A 23466-nucleotide genomic window follows, 5' to 3' on the forward strand; every position below is an offset into this window, starting at 1 on the left:
TACATATTCAAAATCCTAGCACATCTGAAACCTCTTCTCATATTGCTTGAAAATAACTTAGTAAGCTTCTGAAAAAAACTTGCAACTCACCTTTTCTGACTCGATTATGATGCACAGGATTTGAGCTAAATAGCCTTCATTACACCGTTTCCTCTGATGTGTCCTGTTCATCTAGAACTAACCCATAGGGCAGATGCCCAATACCGACTTATTGATATCTATGCATAATTCAAGCCGAATTGTTCTCCTTTTTAATGCCTTCTTTCTTCTGTTAGGATGAATTGCATGTATGGCATCCACACACTCCTGGGCAACTGATATGCGTCCTGGACCCCACTTTGATTTCCTGAACATCTCAGATTCTTCTTCATGTAATGTAACATGCATTTCCACTTATTCCTAACACTCCGAGATCTCATATTTTCGGTTTGTTATACTTCAAAGGGACCTCATAACAAATTATACTTTGTTTTGTCTCACGGAGAAAGATTAGTTGAATGTAACTGATTGCACTTGAACTCAAAGGTTGCCTATTCTGTTAGCAGAAGTCAGCCTAAAGATTTCTATTCCTCATTCCTTTTGACAAATGCGCTTTCTGGCAAAAAATATACTGCTTGCATGTGTTTATTTTGTATGGGATAGACTGTCTAAACACCTCTTTTAGCATTTTTCCGCATGTCTCGTCCTCAACAAGTAGTAGGATAGAAAATTAAACAAAGGGACGAAAGGCAGTCTTCTGCATTTAAACAAAAATGCACTTGCATGCATTGCATTTTCTATAGAAAGGTAATTTGTCTTGAACTATCTGACAAAGCAGTCTCTAACACATGAGTTTTCATGTTTCTGTTAACTAGATAATATTCTCTTTTTACCTCCCCTTTCTTACCACACTCTTCATTTTCTTGTTTTGTTTGCTTTTTGGTTTCCCTCACTTCCCCCACATTTGACTCTGATTATCACCTTTACAGACACCATTTCCCATGTCTCTTATTTTTGTTCCTACATGTTTGCATTATGCTCCTCTAGCATATGTCTTGCACACGTACATATACAAAAGACAGTACCAAACAAAGTTTTTGTTTTGCCCACAAACTCTTTCCATATTGAATACCACATTCAATTCCTAATATTTTAGGAATGGTCATTATTTTTTTCATCCTAAAATAAAAGCCATTAGATATGTGACTCATCTGCAAATATTTGACAAAACCCGTAGTTGCTGGTTTTCACCACTTAAACCATTCTTGAAATTGGATATTCATTAGTAAGGATTCATAAGGTATTTCAAACTAAAATTGTGATTGTTAAAATAAGTGTTTGAGCATTTGTCATAAAGCGGCAATCCTATATAAAGTTTTTGGCATTTACAGTGAGCACTCTGACACTGCTTCTGTAGTATGCTGTGCTACATAAGAGTACCTTAATAAAATGTTTTTTTCAATTTGGTCTTTTGAGAGATTACTTAAAGAATTAAGCTTATCAAATACAAATAATTTCCTTTTCCTTTCCTAGGGTAAATTAGTTCATCAGAGCCTAAACATTGTGAGCTCCTTTTCACAGAGGGTAAAAATTCAGCAGATACGCTCCTTGTCAGAAGACTTGAGATTTTATTACAAGCGTTTAAAAAGTAATAGAGAAGACTTAGAGCCTGGGAAAAAGTCAAAGGTAGGAATACTTTGCACCTATTTAAAAGGTATGACTAACATTATTGATGCTCTCTTAAACTTTGACTCTTGAATTCTGCATGCATTGTTCTCTCAGGAGTTATTAATTCTGAATATTTGTGTTCATGCTTACTTTTACAGATAGCAAACTTGTACTTTGATGCTGCTTTGCAATGCGGAGAACACTGTTATGTGGGACTTCCGTTTTTATCCAAATGTAAGTAACATTCACCATAACTGAATATAATTCTAGTTGCATCTCATGAGAGGCTTAAATATGAATTCTGTGATGCTAATGCATAATGAAAACTTTGACTTCTCTTTCTAGCTGAATCTAAAGTGCAGCACAGTTTAGTGATGCAAGAAGATGTATGGGATTCAGATTGGGATTTGCATGAGAATCTCTTCAGGAAGTGGACAGAAGTTACAGAAAACTCCAGCCACTTGTGAGTAAACTAAAATAAATGTGACTCGAAGTGTTGTCTTAATGGTTTTCACTTTAAGCTTTGGCCTGCTTTTTGTGTGAGCCAGGGGAGAGTTAAATAGCTGTCTCAACCTGTCTGCCTCTGCTTCAAACAACCTGTTTCATGGCCAGGAACACATCATGTATGGAATCTAATAGAAAAAGAAATTATTTGCTGCTAATATTTTACATGAAATATATGTGCATTCTGCAGTTGGAGAAACCATGGTAAGAAAAAATCATAGCCTACATAAATTCTGCCATTGCTAACTTATCCCATACACTGTGGAAGATTTCCTTTTTTTGAAGGTGCTATTTAACTTCTCAAGCATGTCTGCCAACAACTAGTCTCTGATGGCTGAAGCTCCAGAGGGACTTCATGTGTATGTTGAGGAGTTATTCTAGCAATAGTACAACCTTACAGATCAATAGTTTTAGCATCCTGTTTGCAATGAAACAGTAACTGCCCAAATAATGAGAGCTGCGTTGAGAGACATCCAGTGGAGGGGCTGGAAACATGGAGACTGCAATAACGAGCGTGAACAAAACATGATAATGTATCTAACTTGATCACCTTGATAATCTATCAAACCATTAGTGCTCGAGCATACCTATGATTGGTACATAGGGCTGATATAAAATGTGATAATCAAGCCTATGCCTCCAGCAAAGGCACTCTAGCAATTCCTCCACTATTCAAGCAGCTCAAATTCACTGCTTAAATCAAAAAGTTATAGAATTATAATAAATAAAATAAGTGGATAGGCAACTTATAATAGAAACAAAGATGAAACAGAGAGCGCTGTGGAAAAGGCGGTTGAATGTTGCTACTACTTGATTTGTTCATACGGCAAAGAATCTCCTTGTACATAAAAAAAAGTTGAATACATGGACTGCCGTTAGGTGAACTAGTAATAGGCTACCCTTAATTAAATAAATAAACCTTCTTCAGAATGTATATTTCCTAGCGCTCTTAACTGAACAAGAATGTTTTTGTTTAAAAACCTACAGTGCAACCCAGTCTGGTGTAGCCTAGAAAACGCATATTTACTTTCAAAATATAGAATAAAGCTTGATTGATCGGAGGCAAGTATTCATGCAAGAAGGACTCTTCAGGAACCAGTCCTGATGCTTAGCAAAATCTTAACTGTAGAATGCAGTCTCAATACTAAGTTAAAGATCAATTTATGTGAAAATTTTATCATAGACTTAGCCAAACTCATTGCAAGTGGTTAAGTCTGGAAATAAAAAAGAAATCACAAGTGTGTAAAGTATTGGTTTCGGCAAGCAATATGAGAACCAATTCTGTGTGTGAGACTTAAACATTCCAGACCTTGCTTATACTGATAGAGCCGAGATCAGTCTATAGGCAAGAGATGAAAGGAATCAAGCTGCAGTAACTAAGTTTAGTAGCTGAGTATATGTGCCTCCATAGGAAGAACTTTCCAAGTCTTGCGCGTAAATTTCATTTTTCAGCAGAAAATGCAACAGGAAGTGTAAATCAAGAAATTACCCAAATTTGGAGGCAGCGAGAACTGTGCTCAGTTCCCAAAACGTGATTTGAAGCCTGAAATTTAAGCCACAATTGGACTGGTCTTTAAGCTTTAGATAACAATTAACTTTATAAATAAAATCTAATTTGCTTTATGTAAATATATCCTATGTGGAATTCCTGAAAATGAGGTATGGGTTTAGATATCCTTATTTTCTCCTGTTAATTGACCAGAACATATGTAGTTGATGTAGATGGAGGCTCATTTCCAATGGAAAGATTTTTCTTCCACGTCATTCTCTGGTGTGCTTTGCTCTGGCTGTGTCAAAGGCCAGTTTAAAGCAGGTGATGAGCTCTGAGTCAGATTAGGATCCCTAAACTGGACACAATTCTTTTTGAATTCTGATAATCGAAGCATATTTTCCTCCAAAGAGTGTAGCACCCATTCCTCGCTAAGTAAATACATAAAAGCTTAAGAGCAAAAACAATTTTGTATATATGTATTATTTACAATCTTTTTGCTATTTCTAAGTGCTGTAACTTCCATGTATTGTGATGCCTAATTTCATCATACTTAATTTAAGAATGCAGGCAAGGTTTACTGTGTTGGGATTTCAACTTTTGACCAGGTGACACTAGCAGATGCTTAATTCAGTGCGTGATCTTGATAGTCGGTCAGCTTCTTTTCACTTCAAGTTGGAAAGTAATTAAATAGGGTTACTTTGGCAAGACCCCAGCAAACATTTTTAAAGATCGTTTTCCCATTGTGGAAAGGTTTGTTGCCTATAAGCAGGACAGACACCACTTCATGCCCACTCAGTCTTATATAAAGTGTGCTGTTTAGTTTTCAGAAACAGTTATCCCTTAAGTACTGTTGTAAGAAGGCCTATAAATGAGGATACAACCAGATTAGATTTTACAAGATATAATTTTTAGGTTCATAGTCTTTGAGCCAGTAAGCCTGTGCTACAGTCACTTGGAGTTGATTGATTGAGTTAATATAGTTTTCAACCATAAATACCGAGCCATGTATTTGAATCTGGAGCAGAAAGAAATACCAGAGTTGGTATGTCTAGATACTTTCCAGGAGTAAAGTCGGACCACCATCTGAAATATAGATGTACTAAAACAGGACGGAAGGAAACCTCAGTAAAGGAATTGAATGTTAAAGCATTCATTAGGCTTTATCTGAATTAGAAGGCAGAACAGGTTAAGGACCTAAATGAAGACCTTAATGCATATGACAAAAATCTGTCTAAACGAAGATCATTATAGCTTTCAACTGTAGATTTGATGAATTCTGGCATTCGTGATCTCCAGTGACCATGGGAAACCTATGAATGAGGTGGCATCTTGAATAGTGTGGTAATGGACTTTATGGGTAGGTTTCCTATTTATCATAGTCATATTTGTAACAATTGTGCAAACTGTGATATGGTCAAAGGAAAGCTGGAGGGGGAATTTGACAAATGTGTAGTCAAACCTGTTAATACACAGCTCAGTCATTGTCCGATTTTCTTTTGAAGAAGGCTGGCAAAAGTCAACTAGGTGCATTTCAATATGCAATGTCATCCCTTTGTTTCATACACAGCCATAGAACTGGAAATAAAGTCTACATCAGGCCTTGAAATAAATTCTTAAGGGACTGGCAATAAATGTAAAAAAAAGGGGGCACCAAACCTCATTCGCATATTCTTTCATGGACAGCTTCCTTTATGTGTATGAGTTTAGAACAGTTGGACTCTGAACAGAAGGTAAACCATTGATAATGTAAATTTGCAAGCTGTAGAGAAGGTAGATCATTTGCATCCCCCTTCATCTTTAATTCACAGGACTCCCAGCATGTGCAGTTTGACACATTTGTATTCTTCTAACCTCACTAAGCCTGTTACTCATCCCGACACAGGCTCTGTGAGTGGGAAAACCTATTATACATAAGGCCCAGTGATGACCTTGAGAAATTCCTGCCTAAATGTAAAGTTTTTTTAAGGGGTTCTTTATATAAATGGAGAACTATTTAAGGGTTTGAATTTCTATAGCCAGTCCCCCTCACAGAACGTAAAAACAATGTAGCTAGAAAAATTAGTGTTCCTTTTTTGGTCACTCTCTTAGGCAGACTGAATTTAGTGAGAATGATTGTGTAGCCATAACTAGAATATTGATGTTTCTGGAATACAAATTTGTTCTGATGAAAACCGATTTTACGATCGAATAACTTCCCTATTTTTAAGGTCATGTTTGCTGTGTAGCTTGAGTTAAGCTGTATTTTTATTTGCAGTTCATGAATGTTTTGTTGGGGTCATTCTAGTGAGAGCTAAGCACGTTTAGCCATGTTACTCAAGTTCGATAATGTATTATGTTGTGCTTTGTAATGGTAGGAATGTCAAAAGTATTTCCATATTAATTACTTGTACTATTCTCCTGTATAAGTTTGCAGACCATTGTATGATCATTTTATTTAAGTGAATTTGACATTGATTACCTTTGCAGACTTAATGCTGTGTTTGAAGTGGACACAGATCTACAAAAGGGTGTGTTATCCGAAATTACAGCAGAGCTAGCCTGGCCATCCATACTCAACTCATCGCGTCTTGTACATTTCCCTCTTACAAATATCAACAGCTCATCAGTAAGTGTTTGAGTAGTCATATACACACCATACTCCTATTAGCAATGAGGTGATTGTTCTTGTCATTTTATGTTTACTTTCTTGATAACTGTGCATTAAAGGTAAAACAATTCACCGTCATAAAAGTTGAAAATTCTTATCTTCCAACCCATGAAGCGAGTTTATAGAGATATAATGTTAATGAAGACATTTTATAAAACTTTTTTTGCTTGCATATCTCTGCTTTAAAGTTAAAACAAATGACTAGTACAGGATTTCGTGTGCTGTAGAAAAAGAAAACCATAAATTAGTTCAGTGATCTGAAAGAAACACATAGGGATGGATTCCTTGCCTTAGAATTACCCCCAGGCGTCAGACTGGATCCGGAAAGTTTTCGTCAGCAGTACCCTTGCGCGTCGGTAGGTGGCGTTGTGAGGCTCCGCGTCTGACGCTGGCATCGTGATCTGAGATGACCCACGTGCGCTGACGTCAATTCTATCTTTTTCCGCGCCAGCAAGCGCAGATCCGGGAAGAGCAGGAACTCCCAGTCAATTTTTGACTGACTTTTTGAGGCTTTTTGTCTCCATCTTTTCATTGAGTCTTCGACTCCTAAGGTGCAGTTAGGATGCCCGGTTTTAAGTCCTGTGAGGACTGTCACCATATGATGTAGTTGACGGACCCACACCGAGTGTTTTTTCTGCCTGGGGCGCGACCATGAACCCAAGTTGTTCCCCGACTGCCGGGCCATGGTGCCGAAAACTTTGTGGGAGCTGTCTCGAAAGTTGCTGGAAGCCCGGCAGTCGGCTACGCGCCGCTCGAGGTCCCGAGGGAGGTCGAGGGACAGTGCGCGGAGTTATCACCATCGATCTTCGGGATCAAAGTCTTCGCACTCGAGGTCAGGTAAGGCGAAGCACAAGAAACAACATCGTTCTCCAACCTCTTGTCGCCGGTCGCAGCTGAGGGTACGGGTGGTGCCTCCTCCGCGGCTCCGGCAGGGCCTATGCAGCCGTCGCCGGCCTACCCGCCCTTTCCGGGTTCAGCGGCAACTCCGGCACAGATACAGGAATTCCTGTCTGCCCTGGCTCGCCTCTTTGGGCCCTCGGGTCCTGCCGGTGTGGCTTCAGTCCCCACGGTCCCGAGTGGGGGTCCTTGCTTTTCACTGCCAGTGGCTGGATCCATGCCTGGATCCCAGTCGATGCCGGTTGACCTTGTAACACCTCCACTGACGCCGTCCCCGCCGGCACCACGTCTGACGTCGCCTGCTCCTCGGGAGAACGTCTGCCCCGGTTTCAGCCCTGAGTGGACGCGGAGTAGGTCCGGCGTCGCTCTATGCCGTTTTCGATGCTGCTCTGGGATTTCTATCCCCATGTCCCTACTCCTTATTTTCGGCCTGTACACCAGCCTGAGGAGGAAAGGGAGGACTATGAGGGGTCTGAACAGGACTGGGCAGAGGAGTTGAGGGATGCCAGTGGTCTGGATACCTCACCAGACCTTGGCATGCTGTCTTCTCCTACCGTGGCTACAGAGGAGGGCGCTAGTTATGCCATGGTGTTGCGTAGGTTTGCCGAGGCCCTACTTGAGCTCCCTACTGTGGCTGTCAGGACTAACCTCCGGACAGAAGTGCTTACTCCAGAAGCTACTGCTACGGAGCTGCTGCTTCCTTTCAACGTAGCACTTTCTGACGTTCTTTTGGGCACTTGGTCCAGGCCCACCACAGGGGCTCCTGTGGATAGGAACGTGGCCAGACGACATCGCCAGGCTCCGGGTGACCCCATTTTTCTCTCCCACTACCCCACTCCTGAGAGCTTGGTTGTCCAAGTCTCTGCTTCCCTGATTGCCTTCCCTTCCGCACCCCTGGATAGGGAATCCAAGAAACTCTATCAGTTCGGAAAGAAGATTTTTTCTTCCACCAGTTCTGCGCTGGTGTCTGTGAACACTGCATGCCTCTTGGGCCATTATTCTCACTCTCTGTGGGATACGGTGGCACAAGTGCTGCCTCCAGTGTCCAGAGGAGGCCCGGGTAGCTCTCTCCCAGGCTGTTGCAGAGGGGAGAGACGCAGCGAAGTTCACGATTCATTGTGGCCTAGACACCGCTGACTCATTGGGCAGATTGATGGCAATGCCGGTGGTGGTTCGACGCCACGCCTGGTTGAGAACCGCTTGATTCTCGGGGGATGTCCAAAACACACTTATGGACATGCTCTTTGACGGCCGTCGCCTCTTCGGCGACAAAGCAGACCACGCTTTGGAGCGGTTTAAGGACTCATGAGCTAGGGCCAAGTCCTTGGGGTTCTCCGCAGCCCGCCCTCCTCCGCAGACTGCTTTTTGCTCCTTTCGTCGCACCGGAAGGGGCGCCCGCAGCGTTTCTAACAGAGCCACAAGCCTGCACAGCAACCTCCCCAGCGTGGCCGCGGGTTCCGCTGTGGCAGGCCAAGGGACCAACAGACTGGTCAGTCCACCTCCCCCCCAGCCACCAGTGCCTCCAAACCTTCCTAGTCCGAACTTTCAGGCCCATCAGGCGCCAGTGGGCGGCAGGCTTCGCCATCACCTCCCCCACTGGCGCACCATCACAAGGGACAGGTGGGAGTCCAAAGGGGCTACTCCTTCCCCTTCGAGACTACCCCCCCAGCCATGCCGCCTCAATACCACCGCATGTCGGGGGTTCAGTTGGTGCTCCTTCAGCAGGAAGTTCCGGCTCTCTTGGCCAAGGATGCCATCGAGGGCATTCTGATGCCAGAAGTAGGTCGTGGTTGCTATTCCCACTACTTTCTGGTGCCAAAAAAGGACAAGGGCCTGCGTCCTATCTTACATCGACGGAACATAAATCGCTTCCTCCGCAAAGAGAAGTTCCAGGTCCTCACTTTGGCTCAGGTCTTGTCTGCTCTCGACCCACAAGACTGGATGGTAGCGCTGGACTTGCAGGATGCTTACTTCCACATCCCAGTCCTGCGGACCCACCTGTGGTTCACGGTAGGCCACAAGCATTTTCAATTTATCTTGCTCCCCTTTGGCCTTACCAGCGCCCTGCAGGTGTTAACGAAAGTTTTGTTGGTGGTCGCAGCTCATCTGCGCAGATTAGGGGTTTCAGTCTACCCCTATCTCGACAACTAGTTGTTGAAGGCGGGCTCGCCCCAGACAGTCGTCTCCCACCTCCAGACTACGGCCGACCGCCTGCATTTGCTGGGGTTCTCCTTCAATGTGCCGCAGTCACACCTGATTCCCTCTCAGAAACTCCTCTTCATCGGAGCGGTTCTGTACACGGCGCAGTTTTGGGTCTATCCTCCCGAACAGAGAGTCCGGAATATTCAGGCTCTGATTCCAATCTTTCAGCCCTTATCCCGGGTTTCTGTCAGAGTGACCCTGAGGCTGCTGGGCTTCATGGCCTCCTGTATCCTGCTGATCAATCATGCCAGATGGCATATGCGGGCTCAGCAGTGGGACCTGAAGTTCCAGTGGGCGGGAACCTGTCCGATCACATCCAGATCTCGGAGGGCACTCTGCACAACAGTTGCAGTGGTAGCTCACAGACCGGCATTGGGTCGACGGCAGATCCCTCCCCCAACCGAAGTTCACAGTAGTGACGGATGCGTCTCTCCTGGGATGGGGCGGCCACATGAGAGAGGCGGAGATCAGAGGCCTCTGGTCTCTGGCGGAGTCCAAACTCCACATCAACCTTCTGAAGGTTCGGGCGATCTGAAGGCATTGAAGGCATTCCTTCCCTCTGTCAAGGGGAGAGTAGTGCAGGTGTTCACCGACAACACCACCGCCATGTGGTACTGTCGCAAACAGGGTGGACCTTATGTCAGGAGGCCCTGCGCCTCTGGACATGGCTGGAACACCAGGGCATTTTCCTGGTGGTTCAACCACCTGGCAGGTTCTCTGACCGCCAGGGCTAACAAACTCAGCCGCAGGTGCATGATGTATCACAAATGGCATCTTCACTCGGACGTGGTGCAAGGTCTCTTTCGGCAGTGGGGAGAGCCTTGGTTAGATCTATTCGCCACCGAAGAGAAAATACAATGTCAGCAGTTCTGCGTGATGGTATTTCCGAGGCGGCACTCGCTCTGCGACCCTTTTCGGATCGAGTGTAGTTGTGGTCTGTTGTACGCCTTTCCGCCTATACCACTTCTACCCAGAGTGCTGAAGAAGATCCGGCGCGACCGGGCCCAAGTTATTCTTGTGGCCCCAGACTGGACTTAAAGAGTTTGGTATCCCGAGCTATTCAGTATGAGCATCGATACTCCGATCAAACTGCCTCTGCAGGCGGATCTTCTGTTGCAGCAGCAGGGGACGGTCCTCCACCCGAACCTGTCCAGCCTCCACCTCTTTGCGTGGCGATTGAGCGGCAGCAGTTGATTCCTTTCGACTTGCCTCCTGAAGTTTGTGATGTCATTCTGGCAGCCAGGCGTCCCTCCACTAAGGTGGTATACGCCTGCATGTGGAACAAATTTGTGGCATGGTGCACAGCAAAGGCTGTGGATCCCCTTTCTGCCTCTCTTTCTGAGGTCCTTTTGTTCCTTCTCTCTTTAGCCCAGGAGGGCTCTGCTCTGGGCACTATCAAAATCTATCTTTCTGCCATTTCAGCCTTTCTCAGGCTCCCTGATCAGCCTTCTCTTTTCAAGTCCCCTGTTGTCAATAGATTTCTCAAAGGCGTTACGCACCTTTTCCCTCCTGTTCCGTTTGTGATGCCGCAGTGAGACTTTAATCTGGTTCTTGCTTATCTCATGTGTGCTCCTTTCGAGCCCCTTCATAAATGTCCTCTCTGTCTCTTGACCTTTAACACTTCGTTCCTGGTTGCCATCACCTCCTCTCGGCGAGTGAGTGAGCTCTAGGCTCTTTCTTGTAAGCCTCCTTTTCTGTCTGTGCATCTGGACAAGGTTGTGCTCAGGCCCCGTCCTTCCTTTTTGCTAAAAGTTGTTACGGCCTTTCACATTGGGCAGACTATTAACTTGCCCACCTTCTTTCCACCTCTGCATCCTTCCAGAGAGGAAGAGAGGTTCCATCGTCTGGACCCAAAAAGTGCATTCTTTTATCTCAACAGTTACGGGTGTATGACCATCTCTTTGTTGGCTATGTTGGCACTAATAAAGGTCGGGCGGTGCATAAGAGGACTATCTCCTGCTGGGTCGTCTTATGTATCAAGGCCTGTTACTCTTTGGCTGAAAAGGAACCTCCGGTGGGACTGCGTGCTCATTCCACTAGAGCAACTGTAGCTACTACCGCATTGGGACGTGGTGTTCCCCTGCAAGACATTTCAGGCAGCCACGTAGGCCTCGCTGCACACGTTTACTAAGCATTACTGCCTGGACAGCCAAGCCGGGAGAGATGGCTTCTTTGGCCGTTCTATTTTCCAGGACTTTCTGGTGTGATCTTAGTTCGCAGACCCACCACCGGGGTTGGTATTGCTGGGGTATCTATTCTAAGGCAAGGAATCTTATCACAATGGGTTTCTTTCAGATGGACAAGTTAATTACCTTCGTTAATGATAGATTCCTTATTGCCCCACCCATCCTCCCCGTTCTGCAAACTGACTTCTAGGGTTAAGGTCATCCCTTTCAGGGCCCTAGTTTCAATGCACCAGTGGTCAGCTTCTTGCATGACTCTGCATTCCTGGCACAGAAAGTCATTTACAGAACTGACGTCAGCGGCATCTAAGTAGCGCCCTCGCCGTCATCTCGGCGACCACGACGCCAGCAACGGACGCGAATCCGCACAACGCCACCTACTGACGTTCAGGGGTACTGCTGATAAACTTTCCGGATCCAGTCTGCCGCCTAGGGGTAATTCTAAGGTAAGGAATCTATCACTACAAATGTTTCTTACAGATATATCGTTACCGAAGGTAAGTAACTTGTCCATTACAATCGTCCTTCAAAATAAGTCTTTAAAAGTGTATAGCACAGATGTTATTTGGTTGTGTTGTGGGAGAGAAAATTCATAATTGGTGCAGGACCTTGTCTTTCACCTTTATAGATTTATATTGCCATCATTTGATTACAAAAAATGCCCCCCTCTCCCCACCCTTTATTTGAATCTTCCTAGTTTCAGTTGATATCTTTATATGTAGCAAAATATTGAAGTAACAACACTTTTCTCTAATTGTTTAATTCTGTATTATAAACAACACAAAATAATATCAGTTTGGTCGTAAATCACGTAAAATTGTTTACAGTTTCTGTTTTTGTATTAAGTCTACTGGAGGTTGGACAATGAGAAGTATATTTCCATATGTGCGTTCGTTCCAAAACTGGTCGATAGCTGATAGAGAGTGTTTCAGATAAGAAAGACCTAATACACTTTACGAAGATAGCAAGTTGAGGACTGATTTGTAAAAAAGCATTAAGGTTCGGGAGCAAAAACCAGTGTGTGATAAGAAACATATCATGGATTAAGTTAGCGGCCAGGCAAAGAGACTATGGAGCTAGTTAGGGTGATGCAGATTCATTGGCATGCTTTTAACTACACGTTCCATTCTACTCTCGAAGCAGACTATCCTCTGCACACCTTCACTTTCTCAGCTCACAATGTCCAAAGTTGGTTCATTTCTCATACTGGTTCTGTAACAATTGATTTTGAGACTTCCAAAATGGCTGATAACATGCTGATCTAAACATGTCACGAAATACAAAAGCTCTTAATGCTCATGATACTAACCTCGATATGGTTGACTTTCCAGATTATAAAGAACCCATTGTGTCACATCCTTACTTTAATGGAGTATTCAGGACTTTTCTCCCTTCCCTTAGCTAATCCATCCAAATGATTTTGCTAAGAATGTTCACTCTAAAATGATAGGTATCTAGAATACATCTGAATACTAGGGGGTACCCATTGTCTCCGTAATCTACTTTTCTGTCTGCAAAGACACTTTCTGCTTCTCTCAAATCCTTCTTCAGCATATCCTCCTACCAAGCTCATTCCTACTCTGAAAGCTGCAAATTCTTCATTCTGCCCTATGATTAAGCCTCAATCACCCCTTCTGTTTTCTCTAAGTTGTCACTCATTTATGGTGCAACTACCCTTTGACTGGCATTTGTACTCAGAGCTTTATCAATGAAAAAACCCTAATGTTCGAGGAATGCGAGCTGTAGATCACATGCTTTGCATACTCCTGTCATCTAGCGTTGGGTCCGGATGTTTGCAAGTTGGTTTTCTTCAAAGAAGTCTTTCCAGCCACGAGGTAAGGTGACTCATCCTTTCGGTGATAGTGCGCATGGGCATCGACTCCATTGTTAGATTGTTTTTTTCCACCATCAGGTTTGGACGTGTATTGCTGCGCTCCAGTTCAAAACCGTTCTTCGGGTTCCCCTTGGTTCATAATCCACTCTACCCGCGTCTGTATGTTTCGTATGCATATCTCACTTCTCGGCGTATCGTATCAGTTGAAGAAAATCTCTATTTCGATCGGAAAACTCGGAGAAGGCCTAACTGCGTTGGTCCACTTTGCAGTCGATGGTTCGGAATCCATTCAAATTCTGTCCTCGGTGCCACGCAAAGTACCCGCGCACCGACTCACACGAAGTGTGCAATTTATGCTTATCTCTGGGGTACAACGAACAGGACTGCGACACGTGCAGATCGTTTTGATAGAAAAAACGCCCCGCGATAGTCTGGCTTGACGTTTTGAAATGCAAAGCCAGAACATCGAATACACTCCAGACAACTTAGGTGAAGGATTCGAGCAAGTAGAATTCGATGAACAAGGGGCTGAAGAGGAACAGGAAGAACATGTATCTATTCCGGAATCGGACTCCGTGATGGAATACGACATACCGCAAGGTCAACGTCCCGTGAGTACCGAACAGCCCTTGCACCGAAATCCAACTCAGACCAAGCAAAAGGCTTCAGTTCCACCTCCACCTCCGGGTCACGGTCGGCACCAAGAAGATGTTTCTGGCGCCCTCCTCCATGCTCGGCACCGAAACACGTCGCTAAGCCTTTCGGCTTGGGACCGGGTCTGCCAGAGTCAGGCACTGAGCCGAAATCTTCGGGCTCAAAGCTGAAGACTGCTTCAGAGCCGAAATCTTTGATGCAGAAATCAAACTGCTTCGGGACCGGAACCTTCTGTGCCGAAAAGTCATTCCACCCCAGCGCCGAAGTCCTTGGTGCCAAAACCGAAAAATGTTCCCCTGAAGCTGGAGGATCCGATTTTCGACATCCCACCTCACAAATCGGACCCAAAACAAAAGGAACTTTACAATAATCCTGATACAGGACATCTTCGTACTAAAATGCCTCAGAAGCGCAAACTTGAGTCAGAGAACGTACATTATACCATTCCTTTAAAGAGGAATGTCAGGACTAACCCGTCTCCTCCTCCACCTTCCCCTACACCACCTTCTCCACTATTAGAACATTTACTTATCACACCAACTAACTTTCCACCAAAACAACCTGATGACGATGATAATGGAGATGATGGAGATAATCATTTACCTGTAGATCCCTGGAAAGACTACAACACTGGTTCAGCTACAGACAAGGACCCAGACCTTTACCCTGCAAAGCCTTCCCCTTCTGAAGACAATGTAGAGTATTTAGAATTACTTGCTAGAGCTGCAGAATATCACTGGGTACAATTACACAAAGAATCCCTAGAGGAATATTTCTTGTTTGAAACTTTGAGTAGCACACACAGATCTAGTCAGACTCTCCCTATGCTCAGGCATGATGAGACATGCCGATGATGTATTCAAAGACCCCGTTTGTGCTCGTATTTTCACTCCCCAAGTGAACAAAAAATATAAGTCTGCTCTGTCTGATCCAGTATGTATTAAGGGGCAGTTACCTCTAGACTCCGTAGTTGTTTCTAATGCCCGAAAAGGGGCTAATTAACAAACCCCGGGGGATGCCCCCTCCGGACAAAGAGTCAAAATTAGTAGACGCTTCTGGTAAATGAGTAGCCACGGAGGCAGCGACTCATTGGTGCATTACCAATACCCAGGCCCTATTAGCCAGGTATGATAAAGCTCACTGGGATGAAATGGAGCAATTGCTCCAATATCTCCCAGATGAGCACAAGGCTAAAGCTCAAGATTTAGTGCAAGAATGAAAGCTCATCTCCAATTCCTATATTAAATGTGCTTTGAATGCTGCAGACACCGCAGCTCAAGAGATTAACACTAGTGTGTTACTAAGGATGCACGCCTGGTTAAGGATTTCTGGTTTTAAACCTGAAGTCCAACAATCTATTTTAAATATTCCATTTGATTAAAAGCATCTCTTCGGGCCCGAAGTAGATCTGGGGTAGGAGAGAATGAAAAAGACACTGAGGTAGCTAAATCAATGGGAGCCCTACAGTCTCCTTCTAATCGTGACTCCTTCGGCGCTCCTTCTACCGTGGAGGTCCAAGACCATATCCTCAGACAATACTGCTGCCTCGTACAAAGGCAACAACCAATCTTCATCTTCAAGAGGCTTCTTTAGAGGAGGATACAGAGGTAACAATGACAAAGGTAAAGGCAAGGGTTCCACACCACGTAATTCCCCTTCCCCTATCAAGAAGTGACTTGCCTTCCCTTCCCCCGATCATTTAACACCTGTCTGGGGACGTCTTCTACAATTCCTCCCCATTTGGCAATCCATAACTACAGACAAATAGATGTTAGGAATTATCCAACATGGTTATTGCCTGGAGCTTACCACCAATCCTCCAAATATTCCACCTTGTTCTCACAAAATGTCACCAGAACATTTATACCTGCTCGAACAGGAAGTCAGGTCACTCTTGTTAAAAGGAGCCATAGAGCCTGTACCGTTACAATATCAAGGGTCAGGCGTGTACTCCCTATATTTTCCAATTCCCAAAAAGGACGGCTCATTAGGACCTATTCTGGACCTTAAGGATCTAAACCACTACATGTTGTCAGAACATTTCCACATGGTGACACTTCAAAAAGGGCTCCCACTTCTACAGCAGGTGACTTTGTCTACTCTAGACTTAAAGGACGCATAATTCCATATTCCAATTCAGCCCGCTCATCACAAATATCTCAGATTCATAATAGCGGGTCACCATTACCAATTCATAGTACTACCGTTTGGAGTCACCGCTGCTCCCAGGGTATTTATCAAATGCCTGGCAGTAGTCGCAGCTCATCTGAGAAGACAGCACATCCATGTCTTCCCATACCTGGACGATTGGCTCATCAAAGCCAGCACTTACCAAAAGTGTCTCCAACACATTCTAGCCACAATTCACTTAACTGCACCAACTAGGGTTTACAGTGAACACGTTGAAGTCTCATCTACAGCCTTCCAACACACAAACCTATCTGGGAGCCACTATAGACACTCAGAGCTTTAGCCTCTCCCAATGCAGCCATAATTCTCAGTATTCCGTCCCTTCTCACTCCGTTTCAGCCCAACCAATCATTAACAGCAAGAGTCTTCATGCAACTTCTAGGAATTATGGCGTCTTGCATAATGAGTGTTCCCCACACAAGACTTCACATGCGTCCCCTTCAAAAATGCTTAGCTATTCAGTGGAACCAGTCAAAGGGTCAATTGACCAATCTATTGTTGGTAGATGGCCGCACCCATCGCTGTGGAACCCACAAAATGTATCCAAAGGGCGGCCCTTCATCGCTCACTGGTGGGGGTGCTCACCTACACAATCACCTAATCCAAGGGTTGTGGAATCTAAAGTACAAAAGTCTCCATATAAATCACCTAGAACTACTAGCAGTGTTTCTAGCGCTCAAAGCCTTTCAAATTCACCTCATAGGCAAAGCTGTCCTAGTACTCACGGACAGCATGACAGCTATGTATTATATACAGAAAAGGGGGGGGGGAGACACATTCTCTTCAACTGTCACGCCTAGCACAAGCCATTTGTAAATGGGCTATACACCACAAGATTTATCTCCTGGCAGAGCATTTTCCAGGAGTAAACCATCAGGTTGCAGACCTTTCCAGCAGACCGATTCAGCAAATCCGCGAGTGGGAACTTCATACCCAAATTCTCATGTCCTGCTTTCAGGAATGGGGATTTCCTCACATAGGTTTGAGACAAAAGCCTAGGCAATTAACTGGTCATGAAGCGACATACAACACGCTCATTGATCTGTTTATAGATTACAGTGCACTGAACATTTAGTAAAATGTTTCCATATTTTATTTGTATAAATTAATGTTAAAAAATGTGTAGATCAAAATTTGTGGGACGTACATAATTACAAAATGGCAAAATACATACAATAGTGACATGATTCAATATATTGCAATGCAAACATAGAACACACAAACAAATAGACATTCAATCAATAATTCTAAGTAAAATCTAGTGGCTAAATACTGGACAAGTTCTCAAGTTGTCTACTTGCGTTTCGGATTGGGAGTGCCTTCTTCAGGACAGCCACAACATAAACCTAAGTTCATATAACGGAAAAGAAAAGAAGAGGGACCTAGTATTTGAATATTTCGACCCAAGGTAAATTAATTACCTATTTATGATTCATTATGACTGCATAGGATATTATTACAAACTGAAGAATTCATCAGGGAGAGAGAAGTAGTACCAAAAACTGCTATATAATAGCGTTCAGCAAATGGTGCTGGATCAAGATACCCGTGAAAACCACAATGGAGCCTTCTTAATTAAACACAAATGTATATGGCTAAATGGAGAAGCGCTTGAGGTTATATAACCCGGCAGAAGATGTTCTGCAAAGTGATGTAATGACTCATGGTTATTCTATCATGGCATGATTTCGGGACAGCTGAAATCATGCCACGATAGGATAATACTACACCGCATATCAGCGAGAAAGGAGTCTTTCACCCGGATATCTTTCCGTGGCCATGAGACATTACATCACTTTGCAGAACATCTTCTGCCGGGGTATATACCCCCAAGAGCTTCTCCAGCAGCAGAGGATGGACCAGGAAAAACATATGGCAATCTTGCTGAGCGCAGTGACCGAGGACAGGGATTGGTAAGGGAGGTGGCAACCCCCCTGTAAGTTGTGTGAATGCAGACCCGGAGTTACCTGGGTCTGGACTCGCAAGCACACTCAAGAATCAAGGTGGGGACACTGATATGGGGTGGACGGAGAAGTGGGAGTAAGCAAAGTGTGGGAGAGGTGAGGAGACAAGTGGAGTATGGCAAAAGCTACCCAAGTGAGCCAGCTTCTGGAGCCAGGCAGTAACTTTAGACAGCAGATCCAAACCTGTAGGCCCGCAATGCTCAGGAGGTTCACTAAAGATGGGGGTGAGTAACCAGCATGTGTCCACAATATGGTGCTTTTGGTGAGTTGGTAACCATTGTAAGGGTCCCTTGCCTGTCATTTGTCTCCCTAGAAAAGCCCACTGAGATAGCAGACTATGCCAAACGTCACTTCAAGAGGTCCTAGAGCTCAAACCCTATTAATGTTGTTACATGAACATGACTGTCAGATCCCCATGCAATGTGTTTTACCATTACACGTATAGCATTCCACTGTATAACACCTGATATTAGTCATATCCCCTAATACCACACACTCCAGTCAATTACCCCTCCTCTTACCCAGTCTCTAACCCTAAGAAATTGAGGATCATGTTATGTGATTTTTGATGTGTGATGTTACAAAACTTCCCTTTTCCAAAGATCAGTTATATCTAGATGAAGGTTGTGCAATTAATTAAACATTTGAATGTTGTGCCATTCTGACAAATGTGTTTTTTTCCCAGGAAGAAGAAATATTATTGGAAAATCCAGCAGATGTTCCTGTCTTTGTTCAGTTTGTTCCATTAGGCTTATACGCTAACCCTTCTGCATTGTTGGATAAGCTTATAACGAGGTATGTTCAAGATAGGATAATTACCTTTTGTCCTGTGAATGCTGTTAACTTAAGCTTATAAAAATATGATTTTAATATTAAGTTCCCACTGCCTCTGTTGCTTCAGATTTGAACTTAATTCCGTGTAATTAGGTGATGATTGCTAAATGTTGGATGCATTTGTGAGCTGTTCATTGATCCATCATTTTGCCCACTCCTCTTACGCTTAGTACCTTGGTGGCTAGTGTCTCGACTAGGAATGTTTCACATGTGTGAGCCTACATGCTGCAGCCAACCACAGGTTCCTGTGAGGTGTAGACATAAATGATCAAGCTCTTTCAGCAGTGGTTGACGATGCCAGCATCAGAGTGTCCCAGCTGGGAATAGTGGAGTGTGAAAGCATGTGCTGGCTCTTGACTAGGCCTGGGCGTAAAATTCCTCTTACAGTGTTTTGCCCGCTCTGTGTAGAGCACGGAGTCTTGAAAAACTGTTCATAGAAGAGTTTTTCCTCTTGCGCAAGCGAGGAAAACCGTACGCTAGACCACCTCCCGGTGAGATTTCTCAATGTCGGCGGTCGCAGTAGGTCACTATCGCTCGCTTTGGGAACCCAGCCACTCGCGTTGAGGAAGCTGCCACTTGAGTAGAATATCTACTCGAGCGGCAGAAGGAAGCAGCACACTGTTGCACTGCACGTGGTGCAGTTTGTGCTGAGTTTACAGCACGGGCCAAACTCCCAGCACTAAAAATCAGCAGGAGTAGCACAACTTACCATAATCCACCGCTTGCTGAACTCAGAGGCTGAGTTTTTTCAGTACTTCCGGGACTTCTTCGTAGCTGAACTCCGCCCAGGCCTACTCTTGACTGTTCCAGGGTGATGCTGTTTGTTCCCCTCCAGTCAGAGACCTCCACCCATCTCTTGTGCTCAAAGGTCACCAAAACAGTCCCATCTCTCTTTCCACACGTTTTAGCTGTCAAATGGTTAACATGTTAATGATGAGGCAGTGAGTTCAGATAGGCTACTGCAATGTGATGCTCATTTGACTTTGCTTCAGTGACTGCAGTGAATATTTGCAGCTAAATAGAAGACCATTGCTCTTTTTCCCCAATTAAGAGTCACTTTAAGGTTTAGCTATATATTGCTGTCACAGCCAGATCAGGTGGGGTGTTAAGTTTACAGCCTGAGCGGTGAAAACAACCAAATGAGAGTACGAAGGAGATGATAGTGAGAGATGAGTGGAGAAGAAAGCGAGAGAGGTATCATTAGGGTGAAGAGAGACAAAAGCAGGAATGGAGAAGAGTTGGAGAATGAAATAGACAACAACAAAAGTTAGAGCAGAAAAAGATAATGGGAAAAGACACCGGTGAGAAGATAAAGAAGGGGAATAAAGGGGAGAGCAAGGGGGAGGAGATCTACAATAGAGGGATGAAGGATAAGAACAGGGGGAGGAGATCTACAATAGAGGGATGAAGGATAAGAACAGGGTAGAGCCAAACAATAGCTGGGAGAGAATAGGCAAACAACAGAGAAGGATTGGAAGAAGAACTAGGAAGCTGAAAAATGTCAGCAAGGAAAGGAAGCTGAAGGTAGAGGGAAGAGGAGAGGGCAAAGAAGGGGAGATTAGTAGATTTGAAAAAGGAGAGAGAAGTGAGGAGTGAGGGAATGGGGAGTGAAAAGTGGCGCTTGAGAAGCAAATACAGAGGGGAGGGAGATGACAAAAGGTAGAACCGAGGACTTAACGAATGAGCTGTATGTAGGTAAGTTTAGACCCCAAGTTACCTCAGGCAATACATAAGGATGGAGTGGTTGCTGGGGCTTCCTGATTTGTAATACCAAGGGAAGGATTTAATGTGTTTCTGCTTATTTCTTTTGTGGTCTAGCCATCTATGGGCCTGTTTAAGAGGTGCAATAAAGACTCTTCTGAGTCCTATAGGAAAGAGTACATTTGTAGGATAACTCAAATATGGATTTGTCTTCACATTAGAGATTGTATAGTGATGGAAATACTACTGGTGAATTCTGTGTCAGGCTTTCGAGGTATTCTCTTAATGTCATTTGAGCCTGTTGTCTAGCCTTCATCTGTGCTCTTCTCCTGTACCTCACTATTGACAGGCTAATATATGCATCAGGACTTACCACACATTCAGCTCATACTGTGCATGACTGTGACCAACAGAATGCATGTTGGCTCTCAAATGCCAATGTACTTATTGCCAGTGGCTAAGTGTCTGAGCCTTTAAATGCTGGCAGTAAGCTGCACTGAAGGGATCTGTGCTCCTTGTTAACATTGGCAGTTATATACCCCGTTTTAGTCCTTCAGGAATAGTGCAGATATTTTAGGGCCCTTTCTGGGTGACTACTTTCCTGAAAAGGGAGTAACTTATGAAATAAACTCTTTTCACAGACATGACTGTCTTATTCCACTCATGATTGCCATTCAGTGGCAAACTGAAGGCAGTAAAATGTCGCACAGTCATTTTGCAAATATTCAAATTCACACATAACCTGACGGCTTGTCAGCTATTGATTGATTGATTGTTGTCAAGGCAGATTAAAGACAAACATTCATTTTTCCCCTCAAAAATTAAGTGGTGGTGTTTAACAAAAAGAAGTAAGATTCTTGTTGTAAAAGGACTGGGTATTGTTTTCATTTTTACTCTGGGCTGAACACAAATGAAAACAAATATGGAACGAAAACATTTTATTTACTTCCCATTTTGCTGATGTAAAAATTGTCTGTGATTGTGAGTTGTTCATAAATGATACATATGCCCTTTATTTCAGGTTCGGCTTGAGTAAACCTGTAAATGTAGACCTAAGTACATTAGAATTTCATGTCTTCCGTAACTCGGTAAGTTTGACATTTTAAGAAAAATATCTGCTTTAAATCTCTGCAAATCATGTAGTTATTTGCAGTATTATTAAACTAACTATATTTATATATGTTTGGATCCAGTATTCTCTGTATTATCAAGAGTATACAGTACACATCAGTAGGAAATGAGAGAGTATATTTAACTTTCATATTACAGCAACAGTTATCAGACACTTTGAAGTCTGGTAGTGGATTTGATCCAGTTTCAGTTCAATACTTTGCTGCATTTGTAAAACTATACTTCCAAGCTTAGGGACCTGGGTAAATATATAATAACCATATAAAGCTGGAACAGTTTTGACAAAACCGGACATCCCTGCTGACCTTTTTCACTGACTTCATTCATGTTAAGTTCAAACAATTGATATCACAGGTAATCTTTAATATGGATCATTTTAATATCTTATAAATCTTGCATCACAAATTCATGTAAGATCCCAAAGGTCTCCAGAAGAGCTATTCTTTAGAATGGACTAGTGTACATTTGAATTGGCTTACCAGGATGTTGCCCTTACAGATTTGAGCTATAACATTTTCTTTATTTAACTAATCTCAGATAAAACTGAAGAGACAAGCCTCAGTGACTATTTTTAAAGAGTGACATCCACGCTAAGTGTTAAAAGCTTTAACCATTAAACTGGGTGGTATTGACATATTAGAACTTCCAACATTTGCCCTTTTGAGCCCAAACATTATAATTTGATGAAAAAACAAAATAATCACGAAAAGAAACAAATTAGACTGTTTTTCCATTCAGCTCTCCAACTAAAGGTTAATACAAAGAAAGTCATATATATATGATTGAATTTTCGTAGGAGGCTCATGATACAGAGAAATGTATTTGACCAAAATTAGTAGGCCACAGGAAATTGTTCTCAAAGATAATTTCCAAACACTTGTTATTTTGGGAAACCTTTACAAGGTGTTCATTATCAAGGCCTAAGTTGATTTTACCAATCTTTTTACAAAAAAAATATTTGGTACTTAAGGTTATAGTCAATTTGTTTTCCTTGCTGTATGTAGGAAACTGTTGTTCTGGCTTTGCTGAACCATCTTGTTTGGTTCATAACAAACAGGTTGTTGGATAAAGCAAGAATTAAACGTGTAGCAGTTTAGGAAAGCATGTTGTAATTTTCAAACATTAGTCTCCTAAAAATAAAGATAGCAAATGAGTTTCAAGTACCTGCACCTGTGTAAAGTGTCCGGTTGCCTGGATCAAGCATGCATGCATGTATGTTATTTAAGTCCATTATAGATCAGTGTTAATTTAACGTCCTTAGCTCTGTTTAATGGACCACATTGACACTACAGGTCTTGGTATTGGAAATCACTGGAAATACACTTCTTCATTCAAAATACTTCACTGTTTACTGAACCACTCTTTACCTAAGCATTGACATCTGCTTTTCAATCACCCCTCGGTTTCCGACTGTTCTAGAAAACAAATCAACAGCTATATCTTCCCAGTACAGCCAAGTGGCACCATGCAGCCTCGGCTCTAATCCACCTCAGGATATGATAGAGGTGAAAACCGTCTTGCTGTCATTATTTCATGAAACCTTTTTCTGCTTCCCATTAAGGCGTGCAGTGAAGAAGAGAAGGGGC

At 43.3% G+C, this 23466-nt stretch overlaps 1 protein-coding gene across 1 annotated transcript in view; it reads left to right on the forward strand.

Annotated features, from left to right (window-relative positions):
• The window catches only part of TMEM131 (transmembrane protein 131), a 1081228-nt gene that overhangs the window by 607996 nt on the left and 449766 nt on the right, over window positions 1-23466 (forward strand). Inside the window, exons 20-25 of the mRNA XM_078658243.1 lie at window positions 1513-1665; window positions 1806-1881; window positions 1993-2110; window positions 6110-6248; window positions 18900-19009; window positions 21771-21837. Of these exons, the coding sequence (XP_078514369.1) occupies window positions 1513-1665; window positions 1806-1881; window positions 1993-2110; window positions 6110-6248; window positions 18900-19009; window positions 21771-21837 (663 nt within the window). The remainder of the gene's footprint in view (window positions 1-1512; window positions 1666-1805; window positions 1882-1992; window positions 2111-6109; window positions 6249-18899; window positions 19010-21770; window positions 21838-23466) is intronic.

This window comes from Lissotriton helveticus, chromosome 8 (assembly GCF_964261635.1).
Source record: "Lissotriton helveticus chromosome 8, aLisHel1.1, whole genome shotgun sequence".
NCBI classification, from domain to species: Eukaryota; Metazoa; Chordata; class Amphibia; order Caudata; family Salamandridae; genus Lissotriton; species Lissotriton helveticus.